The following is a 19,442-nucleotide window of genomic DNA, read 5'->3' on the forward strand; positions in this document are numbered from 1 at the left end:
TGATCGATACGATTGGCGCGCAAACGCAAGAAATTCGTGATTGGCTAGAAGAACACCACATAGCCACAAAATTGAAATACAACCCGCCGCATTGCACCGCATGTTATGACGCGACTGGGAGCGATGATTATTATTTAGACATGGTTGCGGCAGCTTTAGGGGAAACCTCTGATCTTCAATTATCACACATATGGATTGGCCGAGAGGGCATTGGGATTACGGTAACCTTGTCGCCGCGCCAGAGATCAAAGGCTAAGTACCCCGAGGGGATGGTAGCGCATGTTACCCTTAGCACCGCCAGAGGATGGCCACCCGAGAGCATTGGATGGATGATGGACCGACTGCGGAAAACGCCAGTAAGGCGTCGATACAATGTTGAACACCGAACGGTCCATGTGTTGGACAACAATGAAGGGTTCATAATTAATTTGGCACCTCAGGACAGACGAGTTCGATTTGAGATGGTGGAACTGCCACCCAAAGCGGCACATATGGTCAGGGCGGTCCCCACGACTCCAGGGGACTCCGATGGATTGCTCGACACCGTCACCCCGTCACTATGGGCGCAACACGAGAATGAAGTAGGGCGCATTAGGAATGCACCCCCGTTGGTGATTCCAATTAAAGAAGGGTTACCTTTACCACACATTCGGCAGTACCCACTTCGGCACGAGGCTGACGCAGGCATTTTTCCGGTGATAGAATCGCTCGTGCAGCAGGGAATAATAATCGAAACTAATAGCCCATGTAACACCCCCGTATTCCCAGTGCCAAAACCAATGACAGGAAAGTGGCGATTTGTGCAGGATTTGCGAGAGATTAATAAAATAATTCAGGGTATTCATCCGGTTGTACCAAATGCAGAAGTTCTGATGACTTCCATTCCGCCAGATGCTACACATTTTACAGTCATAGACTTGTGTTCCGCCTTCTTTTCAGTACCAATAGCTCCAGAGTCCCAGTACCTCTTCGCTTTCACCTTCAGGGGGAGACAATTCACCTGGACAGTGCTTCCGCAGGGTTTCGCAGATAGCCCTACCTTGTTTTCACGAGCGCTGCACCGCGATCTCGCAGATGTCCAATTGGAAGGCGGCTCGGTGCTGTTGCAGTACATCGACGACTTATTAATCTGCTCTCCATCCCAGGCAGCCTGCGAGACGGATTCACTAGCGCTGTTAAATGCGCTAGCCGAGAAAGGCCACAAAGTAGGCCGGGAAAAATTGCAATTTGTGCGGGAGATAGTTACATACTTGGGACACGCGATTTCGCATGGGAGACGCGAGCTCAACGCGAGCCGGGTCACGGCCATCATGGAAACCCCGTTGCCTCGTACACAAAGGGAGGTGTTGCGATTTTTGGGAATGGCAGGGTATTGTCGTACATGGATAATTGACTATGCGTTACTAGCAAAACCTCTATATGAGGCGACGAAAAACGACCAGCCACGGATGGTGAACTGGACGGACAATCGAATACGCTGCTACGAAGGACTCAAACGAGCCCTGGTAACGGCCCCAACCTTGGGCCTTCCCGACTATAAAAAGGCCTTCACACTTTTCACCCATGCAGTAGGGGGATTCGCGAAATCCGTGTTAACTCAGACTCATGGAGATAGGGAACGTCCGGTAGCCTATTTCAGCAAAAAGCTTGATGCGGTAGAACAAGGCTTTCCGCTGTGCTTACAAGCCGTGGCGGCTGCCCGATACGCAGTTGAGCGGACGGCCGACATAGTAATGGGACATCCTGTCCTTTTACAGGTACCGCATTGCGTCCATACGCTACTACAACAGCGAAACACACAGCATCTCACAGCCACTCGACTGATGCAATACGAAACGGCATTAATTATGGCACCCAACGTGACGGTGATGCGGTGTACCGTTCTTAACCCAGCGACACTTTTGCCAACAAAGGAGGAGGGAATCCTGCACGTTTGTATGGACGTGGTCCAATTAATATCCACGGTAAGGCCTGACTTACAGGACACACCGCTACAGGAAGCCGATCACACCTATTACGTCGATGGTTCAGCCAAACGGGCTTGGGACGGATCCCTGTTATCTGGGTACGCAGTATGCTCGGATACGGAGACGGTCGAAAGCGGCCGCCTCCCGCCCACCTGGTCAGCACAACAAGCTGAACTGTACGCACTCACGAGAGCGTGCGAAGTAAGCGAGGAAAAGGCAGTGACAATTTATACTGATTCGGCATACGCACACGGAGTGGTCCACGACAAAGGGGCCATATGGAAAATGAGAGGGTTCCTCACTTCAGCGGGAGCACTCATTAAAAATGGGGACTTAGTGCGTAATCTGCTTCATAGTATTATGCTTCCACGTGAAATAGCTGTAGTTAAATGCCGAGGTCACCAGCGTACAGACGACGCTGTGGCCCGTGGAAACGCCCGAGCCGACGAAGCAGCAGCACAAGCGGCAAACCAACAGATTGGGTATAATATGCCAGTAGTTACACGCAAACAGGGCACTAAAGCGACCGCCCAGACAGACGTTCCGACATCCGCACCTACAGAGTTCGATGTAATACAATTACAAGCCGCGGCCTCAAACGTAGAACATCAAGATTGGATTAAATTGGGAGCTCAGCGCCCCGCAGAAGGACAAATGTGGACGATTAATGACAAACCCGTGGCACCGCGAGCTTTATTGCCATGGTTGGCACGCATGGCGCATCAAAATGGCCATGTGTGCCATAGGGGGGTGATGAGGCAGGTCACTTCCACCTGGGCAGCACCAGGCCTTTCGGCTGTGGTTACCATGGTCTGTCGCTCGTGCGCTATATGCCAACGGCATAATAGGGGGGCTCCCCCCAGGCGCCGCCACAACGCGGGTCACCCGGCTCCCGTCGGGCCGTTCTGTCATATCCAGTTCGATTTTTTCAATTTACCGCCTTGTATGTCCTTTAAGCATGTATTGGTAGTGGTGGACATGTTCACCAAGTGGGTAGAGGCCTACCCATGCGTCAAGGCTGACGCTATAACGGTGGCCAAGTGCCTTTTGCGGCACTTTATATGTCGATTCGGCGTCCCGCAGAAAGTGTCATCCGATCAGGGCGGGCACTTCACAGGGGACGTCATTAAAGCCGTGTTAAAGGCCTTGGGAGTGATACAGTCGTTCCACTGTGTTTACTACCCGCAATCGGCGGGACTTGTAGAACGAACGAATGGCACACTGAAAGGTAAGTTGGCAAAGATTTGCGACGAGACAGGCCTCAAGTGGCCGGAGGCCCTTCCGCTAGCGTTAATGAGCGTGCGCTCTACTCCAGGGCACACCACTGGTCTCTCTCCGCACGAGATATTAATGGGTCGGCCCATGAGTTTGCCGGTATCGGCGCCAGTGGATATGGCAGCCCTTGAGTTACCTATCATGGATGACATGCTTCTAAAGTTTTGCATAGGTCTGTCCCATGTGGCGCGCAGCATACATGAACGTGTTCGGGAGGCCCTGCCGGAGCCAACAAGCAAGCCTATCCACACCTTCGAGGCAGGAGATTACGTGCTGGTGAAGCATTTCACCCGTAAGACTGCGCTCGAACCAAGGTGGACGGGGCCATACCAAGTTCTTCTGATCACACCAACAGCGGTGTTTTGTGAGGGCAAGTCGTCCTGGGTACATGCCACACATTGTAAGTTGGCCATACCCACAAACACAGACACCTCAAACGCACCACCACAGATTGAGGATGCTGCACCACCGCCTGTTAGGGGTGGCAATCACACTTAGTTTAATATACCGCTTTGCCAGCACTGCACCTGCCGCGTCACGCCTCAAGTGGGGGGACACGAGGGCATGGGCGAACACGGAGACATATGCATATGGCGACCAAACCGTTAAGGTCTACCGGCAGAGAGTTATCTGGGGTCAGAGGATAAATATACCCTGCTGCCATGTGAAGGAAGACGTATGGACACGGATAATGTGGAGGGCGTTGTACACAGACTCACATGGAAGGAAGACAGGTTTTGCTGCCCTCAGTCGTTTGAAGCAAGCGCCACAACAAGGCGGCGCACCAATAGTAAACATGGCCAGGCCAGGTTACAAATGGGGAAAGGACTCGAACAATTTAACCACGCATGTATTACTGAACAGCGGCACTACTCTGTTACTACAATGTGAATTCATGACGTCACAGAGCTCCCCCTACGACTATAGGCCACCATGCATCTCACACATATTAATTCCGCACCCACGGATCGAAAGCAAGAAAAAGCCAAAGGAAAATACGTATTGGACAGTGACCCGTGCAATGGCGAAGGTACAGAACCGATCACGTTGTTGGATGTGTATGCATTTTCCTCACACCAGTACGACAGGGATAGAAATGGTAGTGCTGCCCCTGTCCCTACGAGATATGTGCTCAGGACCCTTGCGTACCCCATGTCTGACCACAACCTTGGAACTGATAGGCCCAAAATCCCCAGCAGTGTGTTCCCGGGAGTTTCGATATACCCCACCCATTAAGCAGGCTTTGTTAGACAAACCACCTGATCCAGTCTGGGTGACAGAGCAAAAGGGACGGGTGTGTCTTATAGGAAAGGGACACGTTCAGATGGGAACCTCGGAATGCACCCATACCCTGCCATCCGACACCAGATCGAGAGAAAAGGGAGGCCCCCTTGTAATAACCATAGATGACCAAGCCCAGCATAACGTAACCAAGCTAACCATATCTTGGGGAGCACCAAGCGCCACCCGCGTTGAGATCAGTAAATGCATGGCCTCGGCCCTTATCCCACCCCATGGAGTGATGTTTATTTGCGGAAATAAAGCATATCCATACTTACCCGACCAGTGGGGAGGGACTTGTTATCTGGGATCCATTTTTCCCAAGGTAAATTTGGTAGATCATTTTAATGAAACAGGGTACACCCCTACCCACGAGAGAAAGAAACGATTCTCTCTTTGGAACCCGGATGGAACAGTAAGACTGGACGGACGCTGGTGGCAGGTCCTAATAGGAGCATTTTTTCCCCAAGCGGGAGTGACTATGAATGATTGGCGGATAGATAGTCTCGCATTAGTAATGGAACGAATTGGAAACGAAACTCGAATCGCAGAACTACAATTGGAAGACGAATTAGTGCATATGCGAACAATGGTGATGCAGAATCGAGTGGCTTTGGATATGTTGTTAGCAGAAAAGGGAGGAGTATGTGGGGTAATTGATGGAAAATGCTGCACATATATCCCAGATCACTCGGAAGGCATAGAGGCCTCAATCATTCGGCTTAAGGCCGCGACCCAGGATCTCACGGATAGCCGAAAGGAAAGGGAAGAAGCCAATAATGTATGGTCCAGCATATCAGCCTGGTTCAGAGGATGGACAGGGGTCATTGTAAAATGGCTATTGACAGGCCTGGCCATAATCGTGGGAATCGTACTCACCGTAGTTATAATGAAATCCCTAATCATGATTTGTGTGAGAAAATGTTTCACAGGATGGACCCCATCCACCACCACCAACGGGATGTTACTTTCACTATATGGGAAGGATCCAAAGGCCATTGGTGAACCAGCCAACTCTATCGTCTCGGACCCCCACGATTGGGTTGATGGCCTCGACGTTTCGTGGCAAGAGGATGTGGCTTTAGGGATCTATGATTCCTGGCTTGAAATCGATGAACCTATTGATGCTTGGGATTCTGATAATGATTATGATTTTAGTTGGGATGATTATACCTGTGATTTAGAAAGTGTAGGTTCTTTTAAGAGCTATTGCTATTATGCCAGCAGTGAGGAGCGGATGGCAAACATGTATCCGGGATATCCGGGAGAACCACCCTCACCACCACTTACACCACCCGTAACAACCACTTTGGGATCGTCTCAGCTTAAAACACCCAACACTTTGAATACTGACGTTGACACAGACTATGTGGAGATGGAGATTTGTGATTATGAGGAGATGGATATTGGTGATGACGAATGTGCCTCCTTTTCTTCCACAGAGCAATCACATGTACAAGGCTTGATGGCATTGGACGTCGATTGTTTGCCCTGATTCGCGAGGACCACGCCTGCATAAGGAGGGCCCTAAATCTGGCTGGCAACCGGGTCGCACCTACGCTGGGACGAGGGTGGATTCGGGATCTGGCCGGGCGGCAGCAATCTCTTAACCAGGCGTCGTCGTCGCGAATTATGGCTAACAATTTATGCGTTGAATGTTAGACGGCCAGTTAGGGCCGGTATCTTTCTTTGAGCATGCGTGACGCAGTGTCGCGCCTGGCATGTGACTAATTGGGATGCTGACCACTAGGGTATACGGTGTCTTTCCAAGGAGTTGTCATGTAAAGACAAAGGGAGGAACTGTTAGCCATTAAGGTTTGAACCCCATGACTCAATTGATCATAACATCTGAAATTATATATCGTGCTTCTGAAAACTGATTTGAGCTCAGCTGCAGGCAGAGGCGGGGGGACAAAATGTGGTTTCGAGACTCGAGGTGCAGGGTGGATCCTTAGCCCAATAAACAAGTCCTTGAATGTATGTGCCAGACAGTAGATAATATGCTCACCGCCCACGTACAGGGAAAACATGTTGCCAAACGCCTTCTTCACAAAGGGAATAATTAATTATATATCTTTGTAGTTTCTAGTATGTCTCCTAAATCAAGGACGTAACCAACCTTGGAAAGAAATATAGACATTACACATCCTTTGATTGTTGTGTATTCAGCATGTGTATTCAATCATTATCCTATGCTTACATCTTTTTTGTCTAAGTTTGGCCTTCTTCAGGAAGGAACGATGGAAGGTGGGCCATTACGGCTCAGTTTTGCTTTGTCTTTAGCGCAGATTCTTGTCTGATATTTTGCTATATATGAAATGCCTTTTTGCTTATTTTGTAGCGAGTGCCTCGAGAAATTGCCCGCTGCATGTCAGGCGGTGCATTCTCGAGCCTGGCTCCACACTGTGTGTTTGTAATCGATTTCATTAAACATTGTTGCTCTGATCTTCTTCTTCTTCCTTCCCTTGAGGTCTTCGACCCACATATATATATATATATATATATATATATATATATATATATATATATATATATATATATATATATATATATATATATATATATATATATATATATATATATATTGTTGCGGATATGGGATTTGGATCCATCCATATCCGCTTGTAAATATTCCCCTATTTCCTCAATACTTCCCAACTATCCCCAATCCCCCATTCCCTAGTCCCATTTTCTGTAAACAACACTCTGTAGACCCGACCTCCCCCTATTTCCCCCATTAAATGTCGCATCCAGGTCCACCGCATCTCACGTAGACAACTATAGGACATCTTGCTAGTTATTCTTAGTCTATGTCAGTTAAGGACTCGTTTCCATTAATTCTGACTCTTCGTTGCACCAGAATGTGATTGTATGGCACCGTTAGAAAGTTTAGGACCTCCCAATACCTCCCCGCAGCTCTTCCTCACGGTTCAACAACAACAACAACAACAACGGCGGCGGCGCGGGGAGTGTGCGTCCTCACTCCGGCTTGGTTGGTAGGGGGTGTTGGGAATGCACCATGCCTTTCCAACGAGCCGCCATCGAGCATGTGCTCGACGGGGTTACCAGGTAGGGGCTCGCTGTCAACTCCTCGTCAAGGGCGGAGCCCGGTAACCCCCGCACCCAATAGAAGCGGCGGACCGATCCCATCTGGGGCGGAGCCAACGAGCCGAGGGCGTGTCACTCCCTGCTGAGCATGCGCAGAAAGAGGGAGGTGACGTGAGATGCGCGCAGAGCTGAAGGAGAAAGGACGCACCCTCCGAGCGCCGAGAGACCTCCCAAAGACTGAGCTGTATCCTGTCCCTGAGCCAAGGTGCACCTTGTGCTATCGACTGCCTGTCCTTCCCTGCCATCAATCCCTGTGTAAGTCAGTCTTGTTCCGTTTGTCTGTGGTCTGTCTGGGATGGATAAGATTGTGTCTAAGTGCCTATCTCTTCTGTGTCTTTACCTCATTACCTTGTAATCTACCCCTTTTCTCCACCACCAATTATATCCTCCTCCGGAGGTCTTGAGAACTGTACCCCCTTGCGTCGTTTCCTTTATCCCAGTCGTTGTGTCTTTTCCATCATTGATTTAGCATAGCGCGACCAGGTCAACGTCGGGTGGAATCGGGTGAGTTGGGGAAGAATCGGGGGAATTGTTAGGTCGCGGCAATACCACCGCTCGGTAAATAACATCTAATCCGCGATCCGTAGCAATATATATATATATATATATATATATATATATATATATATATATATATACAGACTTGGCATTTAATATGGAATTTTTTTTTCTGAGGGTGAACTTACTTTTCAAGATGTCTTAGAACCAAAAGTTCATTGGAATTATGTTGAAATTATTCTAGATTTTGTTAATGTGACCTTTAAAAGAAACAAAAACCACATTTGACATTTTGAAACAAATAGATTGATCCTTGAAAGTGATGTAAACTGATATCGAACTCAATTAATGGACAGTAATGTGTTAAACTTCTGTACGTTTTCCAGAAGTATCTCTTTATTTTGCACATTAGCCAAAAAATTTTTTAACAAAAACAAAAGTTAAATTACGACTGGGATTACGGACAGTAAAATTACAGTTCAGTACTTCGTGTAACCCCCACGAGCATTCAGGAGAGCACGTACACGTTGAGGCATGCTGTTCACGAGATTTGCCAAGGTTTGGACAGGAATCGCTTGCCATGCAGTGACAATAGCCTGCTGCAATTCACGCACAGAGGTCGGCTGCTGGTCCAAGTGGTCGATTTGACGTGTTAATTCTGCCAACAAGTTCTCTATCGGATTCATATCCGGGGACATGGCAGGCCACTCCATATGCTCTACACCACGGTCAGCAAGAAAGTGTTGGATCATGCGAGCACGATGAGGCCATGCATTGTCATCTTGGAAGACAAAGTTTCCTCGAAAGGCTGCACGAGCAAATGGAAGCAATGTTTCTTCCAGAATGGCCATGTACTTGAGCTGGTTCAGGTTTCCATTCAGAACAACCAGGTCAGTTTTGCCCCCTGCATGAAAAGCAGCCCAAACGGTCACCCCACCACCTCCAGCTTGGACTCTTGGCACTATACAATCTTTGTTGTAGGCTTCATGCACTTGTCTGCGCACTCGGACGTGGCCATCTTGACGATAGACCAGAAATCTAGACTTGTCACTGAAGATCACGTGATTCCAGTGTCCTGGCTGCCATTGACTGTGCTCTCTGGCCCACTGCAATCGGCGCTGGCGGTGTTGTCTGGTCAGGCGTGGCTTTCTCAGGGGACGCCTGGCACGATAGCCTGCTTGAACCAGTCGTTGGTTGAATAGCCTTCTGGATACAGGCACATTTGCCAGTTGCTGCCACTCAGCCCCACGCCGATTAGCTGACTTGGTACGGCCATTGCGGACTAACCGGTGCAGCTGGCGATCATCCCTCATTGTGGTTCTGCGGGGACGTCCTGGCCTCGGTATTGGAGTAGGGACACCCCTCTGAGCATTTCGTTTCAGGATCTTTGACACCTGACCTTGAGTGATGCCATACTGCCGAGCAATAGCATGCTGTTTCATGCCGTAATTTCGTAAAGCCACCACTCCATGACAAACAGCATTGTCGAGTTGACGGTCCATCTCCAGAGGAAGCGGTAATAACCTTTGGAGACGTGCAGCAGTTGTTTTCCACTAATACAGAACGCAACAACCCTTGTATACCCGACTGTGAAGCCAATCATCAAATGCACCTGTCCGTACATTTTGCCACGCCACCTGTGATATAATCCTGTTGTTGACTTCTTGCTGCGACAGACAATCAGTAACATGGTTCTTTTAACAAATAAATCACCAAAGTGTAAAAGAAACTCACCAGATTGATATACTGAGTTAAGAAAGTAAACCCAAGTCAAGAAAAAAACAATATTCCATATTAAATGCCAAGTCTGCATATATATATATATATATCGTTGATGATAGTGAAAGAGTTAGAATTGTTTTGTTCCCGAATGCAAATTTGACTCATGAGAATATAGGAACATGAGAAATATCTACGAACCTTCAGCCTTTCACGGGCCCATATCGTCGATAGCTTTTGCATTACGGACTGCAACATATCAATTTTTTGGATGAGTTGTTGATAAGGGAGTTATCCAACTGCTTCATTGTGCAGAGGCACACCACTTTCTCGCAGGTACGCCTTCAAGTAATTTCAGCTTCTTTAAAATATCTCATGTCGTTTTGTTCTCCAATCTTTATCTGGGAGGCATGATATATGTCCAGGCTGCCCCAAGTTATTTTGTTGCGAAGAGTTTCTGCATGTGTGTGCCAAGCAATCTGGGGTGGATTACGTCATTTCAAAAGTCACGTATTAAAATACTGTTGTGGTATCGGGTAGTTACCTCCCATATTAGATGTAAGTACCAGAGTAATTAAGCGTGAGGTAATTTAATTGTGATGTACAAAATGTGTCGCTATCCATATACCCAGTTCTGTCAACCCTCCCCTCATGTTTGTGTCTAAAACCGTTTCTTCCTCAACTCTTTTTAATGTACTGCCCTTTGTAATGGGTCTAATATTCCTTTGGGGAGAATAGTGTCCTTGTGTTCCACAAAAAGCTCCACTTTATGTATGCATTGGTTGCCAGAGAGCTTTAGGGTGAGGCACGGTGGCGTGGCCTTTGCATGGGTGGCGTGGCCTGCTCAACCGATGGGGTTGAAGTGGGTGGTGCCGGGCGACATCATGGCGTGGTGGAAGGCTCGAGGTTATAAAGCTAGGCACAAATGGAAGTCGTGTGAGATGTGTGTGGGCTTGATGAGAGAAGCTGTGGGACGTCTTTGCAGTGTGTTCTACTCACAGCACAGTCTGCCAGATAAAGGGCTCGGCAAGCCATGCCTAGGATTTGTATTTTCTCACCAGGCAGTGTGTTAGACTCACAGCACAGTCTTGGCACACCTGAGCGCTTCACCACATACAAGGCTTTCATCTGCAGCTCAATGGAATACTGTTCCCCCCCTCTGGGCCAGTGCTCCTGCCTCACACATAGCTCGGCTTCACGCTGTTGAAACCAAAGCTTTCAGAATCATTGGAATCTCCTGCAATGAAGCTAACTCCGAGGGCCTTTCACTCACTCAGCACAGGCAGGTTGGTGGTCTTTCTGTCTTCTACCGACTCCTCTCCAGCCTTGTTCCTCTAGCTCTCTCTATGCTCTGTTCCCCAATTATCCCTACAGGTCACACAAGATCTGCCAGCAACCCTCTTATGGTTAAACTGCCAAAATCTAGGCTCTCTGCTCACCTTCACTCTTTCATTCCCCTTTTATCCTGCCTCTGGAACAAACTCCCCCACTCCCTTCAATCCCACTCCTCCCTCCAGGTCTATAAAACAGCTGTTCACCACCATCTCTTGTCTTCCCCAATCCAAAACCATGATCTTTTCTACCCACACTAATTCACCCCAGATACACTTTTTTGAAATACCAACTTTTTTCCTGGAAGTCCTTGCAGTGTCCATATGTTTTATACCTCTCCCACCTCCCCCCAAGCCCTCTCCTTCCCACAGTTCTCTCGATGTCCCTGCTCTCAAATGTTGTGTTTGTGTCCTTCCCCCTCTCTCCCCATTTTGTCTACCGCTCCCCTTATTTTGTGTTTTATGTGTCGGTTTGACTTTTTGTGTGATTAATGTTCGCTCTTTCACGAGCCTCGATCTTGTATACAAAAAAAAAGAGAAGGTGTTCGCACTGTGTCGCACGGTTGAACAAACTGAATAGACTGGGTTTCACTCACCCCATTGAGGAGAAGCTACAGTATTTTTGTGTCCCATCTGTCCTCACCTGTGTCCTCTTGTGGAATCAACGAGGCCTTACGACTTGGGTATTTAAGGACCTTTCATTTGTACATTGTTTTGGGCGCGAGTAGTGGGTTTTAAAATTGTAATTGTTTGATTCTTCTCATTGTAATCCCGCCCAGTTTTGAAATGCACAACATTATAAAACCACTAGTCTCCGATTGACTTGAATTGGCTCAATCACAGAAGTCCATTAAAGGACAGATTGGGTTTGGGACGATTATTGTCCAGTGCAAGACTGTGCTGGCATCTGAGCAACCAACGCTCAGGTTGCCACTTTGAGAATTTCTGATGCCCAGTGCCCAAGCACGTTTGTCTGATTTGCTTCGGTGCCCCACAGAGTAGGTAACATGACAAAAATAGGCCCGGGACCCTGCTTGGAGCACCCGACTCATCTGGCTGTGAGCGCGAGCGATCTCCATCGAGATTCGAACCGGGGCAACCGGGACGGATCCGGCTGCTACAACAATACATTTTCATACTTTGTAATTTTTACTGTATGTGATATAAAATCTATCTTTTACCACTGATTTAATCCCTTACATCCCAAAAGATGCTCGTTTTGAATGAGAAGTGACTGATTATTGGTACTTTCAACAGGTCACCTACTGCTCCACAATAAGGGTGAAGATGAGTCGTGTCTCGAAGGCAGCATACAACTGAATAATGTTGTCGTGATGAAGCTGGTTCATTATTCCAATTTCGTTTCTCACTTCCTCCTTCAGAAAAGGTGGGATTGAAGAGTTTAGGGGAGCAACAAAAGATAGAATTATATGAGTGAAACTTGTTTATTCACTTTGATAACGAGCAAGTGATCAAAAATTTGGAAAGATGTATCCGTTAAAGATATGAGGTATCAATGGGCTACATGCTGTCAAGTCTATGTAACACAACCAAAGTGCAGTCAGTACCTTTTCCTTTGGTGCTCGTGCCTTTATGATCTTGGCAGCAAAGGGAAGACCTGTGTCCTTTTCAACACATGAGTAAACTTGTCCAAAACGGCCTCTGAATGCATAGGTGCATGTGAAAACACACACACAAACACACAATTTTCTAATTGGTCAAAAAGGAAAAACAATACTGATGTACTTAGTAGCAAATAGACACCAGAAACAATAAATTGCAAACAAAATTCCACTCCTCCCAATAAAACCTCAAGGCAGATAGAGATAGTATTTATTGGTTAATTATTTATTTTGCTTTTCTCCAAAATTGTGATCTGCTTTGTAATATATTGTTGCACCAGAGATCCGGCGAACAAAGACCCTCTGAGCCGGAGGTCCAAAGATCTCCGCAAACTACCAACCAGCCTCCGAACTGGCACGGCGTTCAACAGATTGTAATAGAAATGCGGTCAATTTAACTATTTGCAATCCCCAAAGGATGGCTCACTCAATGACATTCCAAAATTGGCGGGAAGGCAAAAGACGGGTAGATTTTTCTTCAACAATAACTGATAATGATTTATTAAAAAGAATACAGGAGTTGGGGAGGAGGGGGGGCGGGGAGATGGGACGCTAATAATAAATAAACGGACAGTGGACAGATTTGATGCCCAAAGGACAAACAAAAAAGGGAACACACTTACTAAACCCCGTTATGGTGCCAAAATACCAAAATTGCACAATGAAGGGGAATACATGTGAGGACTTGAGGCAAACACTGGCTGGTCTCTGGGTATACCATGACTCGTGCAGGCTGGTGTTGTTCAGGTTGAAGGTGATCCAAGTGATGGCCACGAGGAGGCCAGGAGATGAATAAAGGTGGCTCTACTGTTCTCATCTCAATTCAATTGTCATCTCCACACTCCTGCACTCATGTGTGGATGTGGCCTTTAAGCCCCTATGGATCACCTTTCCAGCACGCGGCTGGTCACTCTTATTGGCTGCCTGTGGGTTGTGCCATCTTCCGCGCTGTATCCCCTTGCAGGACGGCCCCTTGTAAAAGTGTTCTGCCCTCAACCAGAGCCCTCTGCAGCTTACTGCACCTTCCTGGACTGCAGTTCTCTGGGGCAAACAGGCCTGCAGTTTTCTGTGTCATTTTTCATTCCAGTTGCCACAAATCCTCCACCTGGCCTCACCTGCTCTCAATATAACCTGACCCTATTTTGCTCAAAGGTTTAAAGTGACTGCCTCCACGGTGCACGTTTTACAATACAACTTACCTCTGACAGATCCCTGTTAAAGGCATAAAACGAAGCTACTCGAGCATATGGACCAAGCTATTCTTACCACATTCTAGCTATGGATCTGCCCTTTGTTACGGATTCGTCACTTCCGCTGTTGTGGTTTTCACCCACTTGACATGTTTCTGATATTATGTATTATTATTATTCGCAAAAGGTTTATTATTCAGGAACAGCTATCTAAAGTTTAAAAGGTTAACTTAAAATGATACAGGAAATCGTGCACCGGAAAACGACGAGGGAAAAAGAGGAGGCGGTGAGAAAAGTCGGAGAAGAAGCTGGTTGCTTTGCGTTCTGGATCGAACGTTGTCGAGCAGGAGACACGAGTGAACTTTGGGTTTCCTGGAAGGGGATTCCGCGATAGAGTTGTTATCGCTGTGACTGATCAAACCTGCGTGTCAGGTTGGCGTTGGATTCGGAGAGTGGGTGTCATGTGATGTGATTACGTCATGTGATTACGCCAACATCGTCATGTGATTACGTCTCAAGTACGAGCCGTCCGCCATTTTGACTCGTGCGCTTCGCGCGTCGAGCAGACTTTCCTTGCTTCGTCAACCGTTTCCAACCGCGTTCAGACGTATCTGTGGTGTGTGTGTGCACCGAGGATTCTGACGATTACTTTGTGGCTCGCCGACCATGAACAGTGAAAGTTCGTACCTGGAGGGGGCCTTTGGATTTCCCAGTCGCCGTGAGTGCACCTTTGTGCCGCTTTAACCACGTGACCCTTTTCTCCACTTTGGGCCGCGTGCGCCTTGGTGCCGTTTTGGGCGGCGTGTCTGTGCCTGCCCTCGGAACGAGACTCTGGTTTAGAGTCGACATCGGTCCGTTGATCACTGGAGGGGACTCACTCTGAGCTCGAAGACGGGAATATAGAGACATTGGGGAAGGTTCTTTCCACTCACCTGGAACACTGTGAGTTACCTTATGCATGCTAGCGGATGGTATAGAGAGTGCACTCTTAATTGTCATTTGTGGTAATGTTATTCCTGTGTGATTTATAATATATTATTGGTTTGTTCATTACCCTTGGTGTGGTTTCCTTATTGATTTCGACACGGAATAATATATTTTTCTGCCGTGGCTCCTCCCGGGGTTCGGAGGTATACCGAGACCAGGAGGTCGGGGAGGAACACGTAACACCTTCCACATGTATTTTATATGACATGCTCACATCTCAACAATTGTAGTGAAACAAAGTTACATGTCTAATGTTCCAGACATGTGACTTTTGTACCAGATTTTTTTTTTTTTTTTTATTTTTTTTGTATACAAGATCGAGGCTCGTGAAAGAGCGAACATTAATCACACAGAAAGACAAACCGACACATAAAACATATAACATCGGGAGCGGTAGACAAGATGGGGAGAGAGGGGGAAGGACACAAACACAACATTTGAGAGCAGGGACCGAGAGACATGGAGACATCGAGAGATCTGAGAGAGGGCGAGGGCTTTGGGGGGGGGGGGGGGCATGGGAGGGGGGCGGTGGGAGAGGTATAAAACATATGGACACTGCCAGGACTTCCAGGAAAGAAGTTGGAATTTCAAACAAGGTGGATCTGGGGTGAATTAGCGGGGGTAGAAAAGATCAAGGTTTTGGATGGGGGAAGATAAGAGATGGTGGTGAACAGCTGTTTTAAAGACCTGGAGGGAGGAGTGGGATTGAAGGGAGTGAGGGAGTTTGTTCCAGAGGCGGGAGAAAAGAGGAATGAAAGAGTGAAGGTGAGCAGAGAGCCGAGATTTCGGCAGTTTAACCATCAGAGGGTTGCTGGCAGATCTTGTGCGACATGTAGGAATATTTGGGGGACAGAGCACAGAGAGAGCTGGGGGTGCAAGGCCGGAGAGGAGTCGGTAGAAGACAGAAAGACCACCTACCTGCCTGCGGTGAGTGAGTGAAAGGCCCTCAGAGATAGCTTCATCGCGGGAGATTCCAATAATTCTGAAAGCTTTGGTTTCAACAGCGTGAAGCCGAGCTAGGTGTGAGGCAGGAGCACCGGCCCATAGGGGAGAACAGTATTCCATTGAGCTGCGGATGAAAGCCTTGTATGTGGTGAGGAGCTCAGGTGTGCCGAGGAAGGACTTCGCACGACGGAGGATGCCCAGTCGGCGACTGGCTTTGGAGGCCAGCTTGGAAATGTGGTTTTCCCAAGAAAGATCATGGCAGATAGTGAGACCCAAAATCTTGAGCGACAGAACTTCTTGGAGAGGATTGTTGAGAAAGTAGATGGGAGGGTTGTCCAGTCGATCTTTTCGGAGAGACATAGTAAGAGTGTGAGATTTGTCAGGATTGAAAGACATGTTCCACTTGTTTGACCAGTCTGTGATTTTGTCCAGGTCTTCAGAGAGTGAGGAGGCAGCAGACTGCCGATCTGAGGGAAGAGGAATGGAGCGGCAGAGAGTGGAGTCATCAGCAAAGAGATAGAGAGGATTTTCGAGAGAGTCAGAGAGATCATTGATGAAGACCAGAAAAAGCACGGGGCCCAGAACACTGCCTTGGGGAACTCCAGCCTGAACAGGAAGAGGAGATGAGAGAAACCCATTCAGGGCCACACGTTGACGACGACTAGAGAGGAAGTCCGCCAGCCATGCGTGGAGATTTCCATGGATACCAAAGGAGGAGAGTTTGGTGAGCAGAGCGGGGTGCCAGACCGTGTCGAAGGCACGTGATATGTCGAGGGAGACAGCTCTAATTTCCTGTTTGGCATTGAGGACCTCCATCCATTGTTGAGACAGCAGAAGCAGCATGTCCAGAGTAGAGTGACCTGGTCTGAAACCAAATTGATGATCAGAGATCAAGCCATTGGAGAAGAGGAAAGATTTCATATCCGAAGCAATGATGGATTCCATGACTTTGCTGATAATTGGGAGAAGGCTGATTGGTCTGTAGTTGCTAGGATCTGTTTTTGCACCTTTTTTGTGCAAAGCGGTGATGTTGGCTGATTTCCAAGCAGATGGCAGTTGACCTTGAGCAAAAGAGAGGGTGAAGAGAACAGAGAGAGGGTGAGATAGAGCAGCAGAGCAGGATTTTAGGACCCGTGGGCTGATGCCGTCGGGTCCAGTTGCAGAATCAGAGTCGAGGGTTGACAGAAACTTTTCCACCTTGTCAGGAGGAAAGGACACGGAGTCCAGGAGCAGCAGGGTACGACTGGGTATGGTGGGTACAGAGAGGGATGGGTTTGGGACACAAGATTTAGAGGCAAACACAGAGTTGAGGCATTCAGCTTTTTCACGTGCGGAGTCAGCTGTGTAGCCGTTTGAGGTAAGGGAGGGGATGGAGGGGGAACAAACACCAGAAACGGATTTGACCAGACGCCACCAGGATTTGGAAGAGGGAGACAGATAAGAGAGTTCGGTCTTGAGAATGGAGAGATATTGTTTCCTGGCTCTCCTGAGGGTGGACACACACTTGTTTCGGGCTTTGTGAAAGGAAATGAGATTTCCTTCCGTTGGATTTGCTTTCCAGGAGACGAAGGCAAGTTGTTTCTGGGCAACAGCCTCACCACAAGATTCCGTGTACCATGGACGGGAGGAAGGGTATGACAACTGAAGACGAGATGGGATAAATCTGTGCATGAGAGAGAGCAATTTACTTTGGAAGAATTCCCAGGATGAGTTGATGTCAGAGGTGGTAGAGATGGGAGACCAGTCCAGATGATTGATGGCTGCTTGAAGACCGTGCCAGTTGGCCTGAGTGAAATGCCAGACTCGTCGACGCTGAGCAGGCTCCCTGAGGATGGTCAGAGAGATGTCCACTTTAACAAGGACATGATCAGATGATCCGATCGGAGCAGAAGAAGAGCAGCAGACATTTTCAGGGAAAAAGGAACCTGACATTTGCTGACATTGTGCAAGTTATTTAAAAACGAGGAACCATCTTGCCAAAAGTTATGGCACTTTCAACTAAAGAAATTCAAATTCTAAAGCATGAACCAAAACAATCAGCCCAAGAGTGGGTGGAGCAAAGTGAAACGAAAACACCTGGGGTTAGTACAACTCAAATTGCTGCTGTTTATCTTTTATAATTAGAGGAAAAATGTCGATCTCAACTTCTCCTGAACCGATTGCTTTAAAGTTTTGCTTTTAATACCACCGACCATATATACTGTATTTATTTATTTTAATACGACTCAAATCACCACAGCATGACTTTTATCAATCATTACAGTCATTTGTGTCGTGCCAAATGTTGAGGTACCAGTACCCTGCAAACACGTGTCTACCGTGATGACACAAACCATTTGAGTCCCCCAAAAATGAGTGATAAATGAAATATGCACTTTTTACCATGACAAACTAGAAAGTTGAAAAAGCACCATGGAGATAAAGCACCAGCATACCCATGGAGTCTTACGAAAAAGAACAGGGGAAAGGTCTTTCCAACTCTTGCCTTGCATCTCCAAGCATGACCGACATGAGCTTTGTCCGTGAACTTTGAATAACAGGTGCGATGTCAACCATACAAAGCCGATGAGTCAAACGGAACATTCCAGAGGTCAACCTTCTGCCAACTGCACCCTAAGAGTGCCTGGCAAATTTGATTGGTCGAATCGGCTTATGGAGTATGGATGGAGTATGGACGGTTTTGAGGGAGTTCATGGGGGTTACGGATATGGTGTGAGAAATGGAGAAGGTGAAAGGATTTTGGAGTTTGCTGATGGAGCTGATTTGTTGATTTGTAATACTCCGTTCCAGAAAGAGGATAATAAGCTAGTTACATACACGTCAGGTGGGTCGACGACAACCGTTGACTACCTGATGGTGCGTAGGCGAGATAGGGGACACCTCCGGGACACAAAGGTGATCCCGGGGGAGGAGGCTGTTTCACAGCACCACTTGGTTGTCTGCGACATAAGGGTGAAAGGTGCGAGGAGAGCTCGGCGGGTGAGGTACCAACTGAGAAAGAAGGTGTGGAGGTTGAAAGAGGTGACAGTGAGGGAGGCATTAAAAGAGAGGCTGAGTGTGGTGGAGGATGATGTGGTTGAGCTTGAAAGTGGTTGGATGTCAATGAAAGACAGTCTGTTGGGAGCCGTTGGTGAGGTATGTGGATGGACAAAAGGACCAGCGAGGCACTCGGAAACATGGTGGTGGGATGATGAAGTTGGAAAGAAGATTGACGAGAAGAGGAAGAGGTTCAAGGATGCCGCTCCATTCCTCATCCCTTAGATCGGCAGTCTGCAGCCTCCTCACTCTCTGCAGACCTGGACAAAATCACAGACTGGGCAAACAAGTGGAACATGTCCTTCAATCGTGACAAATCTCACACTCTTACGATGTCTCTCTGAAAAGACCGACTGGACAAACCTCCCATCTACTTTTTGAATAATCCTCTCCAAGAAGTTCTGTCACTCAAGCTGTTGGGTCTCATTATCTGCCATGATCTTTCCTGGGAAAACCACATTTCCAAGCTGGCCTCCAAAGCCA

At 47.7% G+C, this 19,442-nt stretch overlaps 1 protein-coding gene across 2 annotated transcripts in view; it reads right to left on the minus strand.

Annotated features, from left to right (window-relative positions):
- Positions 1-19,442, minus strand: part of LOC137435400 (myosin light chain kinase 3-like) — a 204,733-nt gene that overhangs the window by 20,655 nt on the left and 164,636 nt on the right. For both annotated transcript variants that reach the window (XM_068129163.2, XM_068129162.2), the window contains 2 exons: positions 12,748-12,841; positions 12,446-12,555 (listed from right to left, as the gene is read on the minus strand). In XM_068129163.2, coding sequence (XP_067985264.2) covers positions 12,446-12,555; positions 12,748-12,841 — 204 coding nt within the window. The remainder of the gene's footprint in view (positions 1-12,445; positions 12,556-12,747; positions 12,842-19,442) is intronic.

Source organism: Myxine glutinosa, chromosome 9 (genome assembly GCF_964187855.1).
Source record: "Myxine glutinosa chromosome 9, kmMyxGlut1.1, whole genome shotgun sequence".
NCBI lineage: Eukaryota > Metazoa > Chordata > Myxini > Myxiniformes > Myxinidae > Myxine > Myxine glutinosa.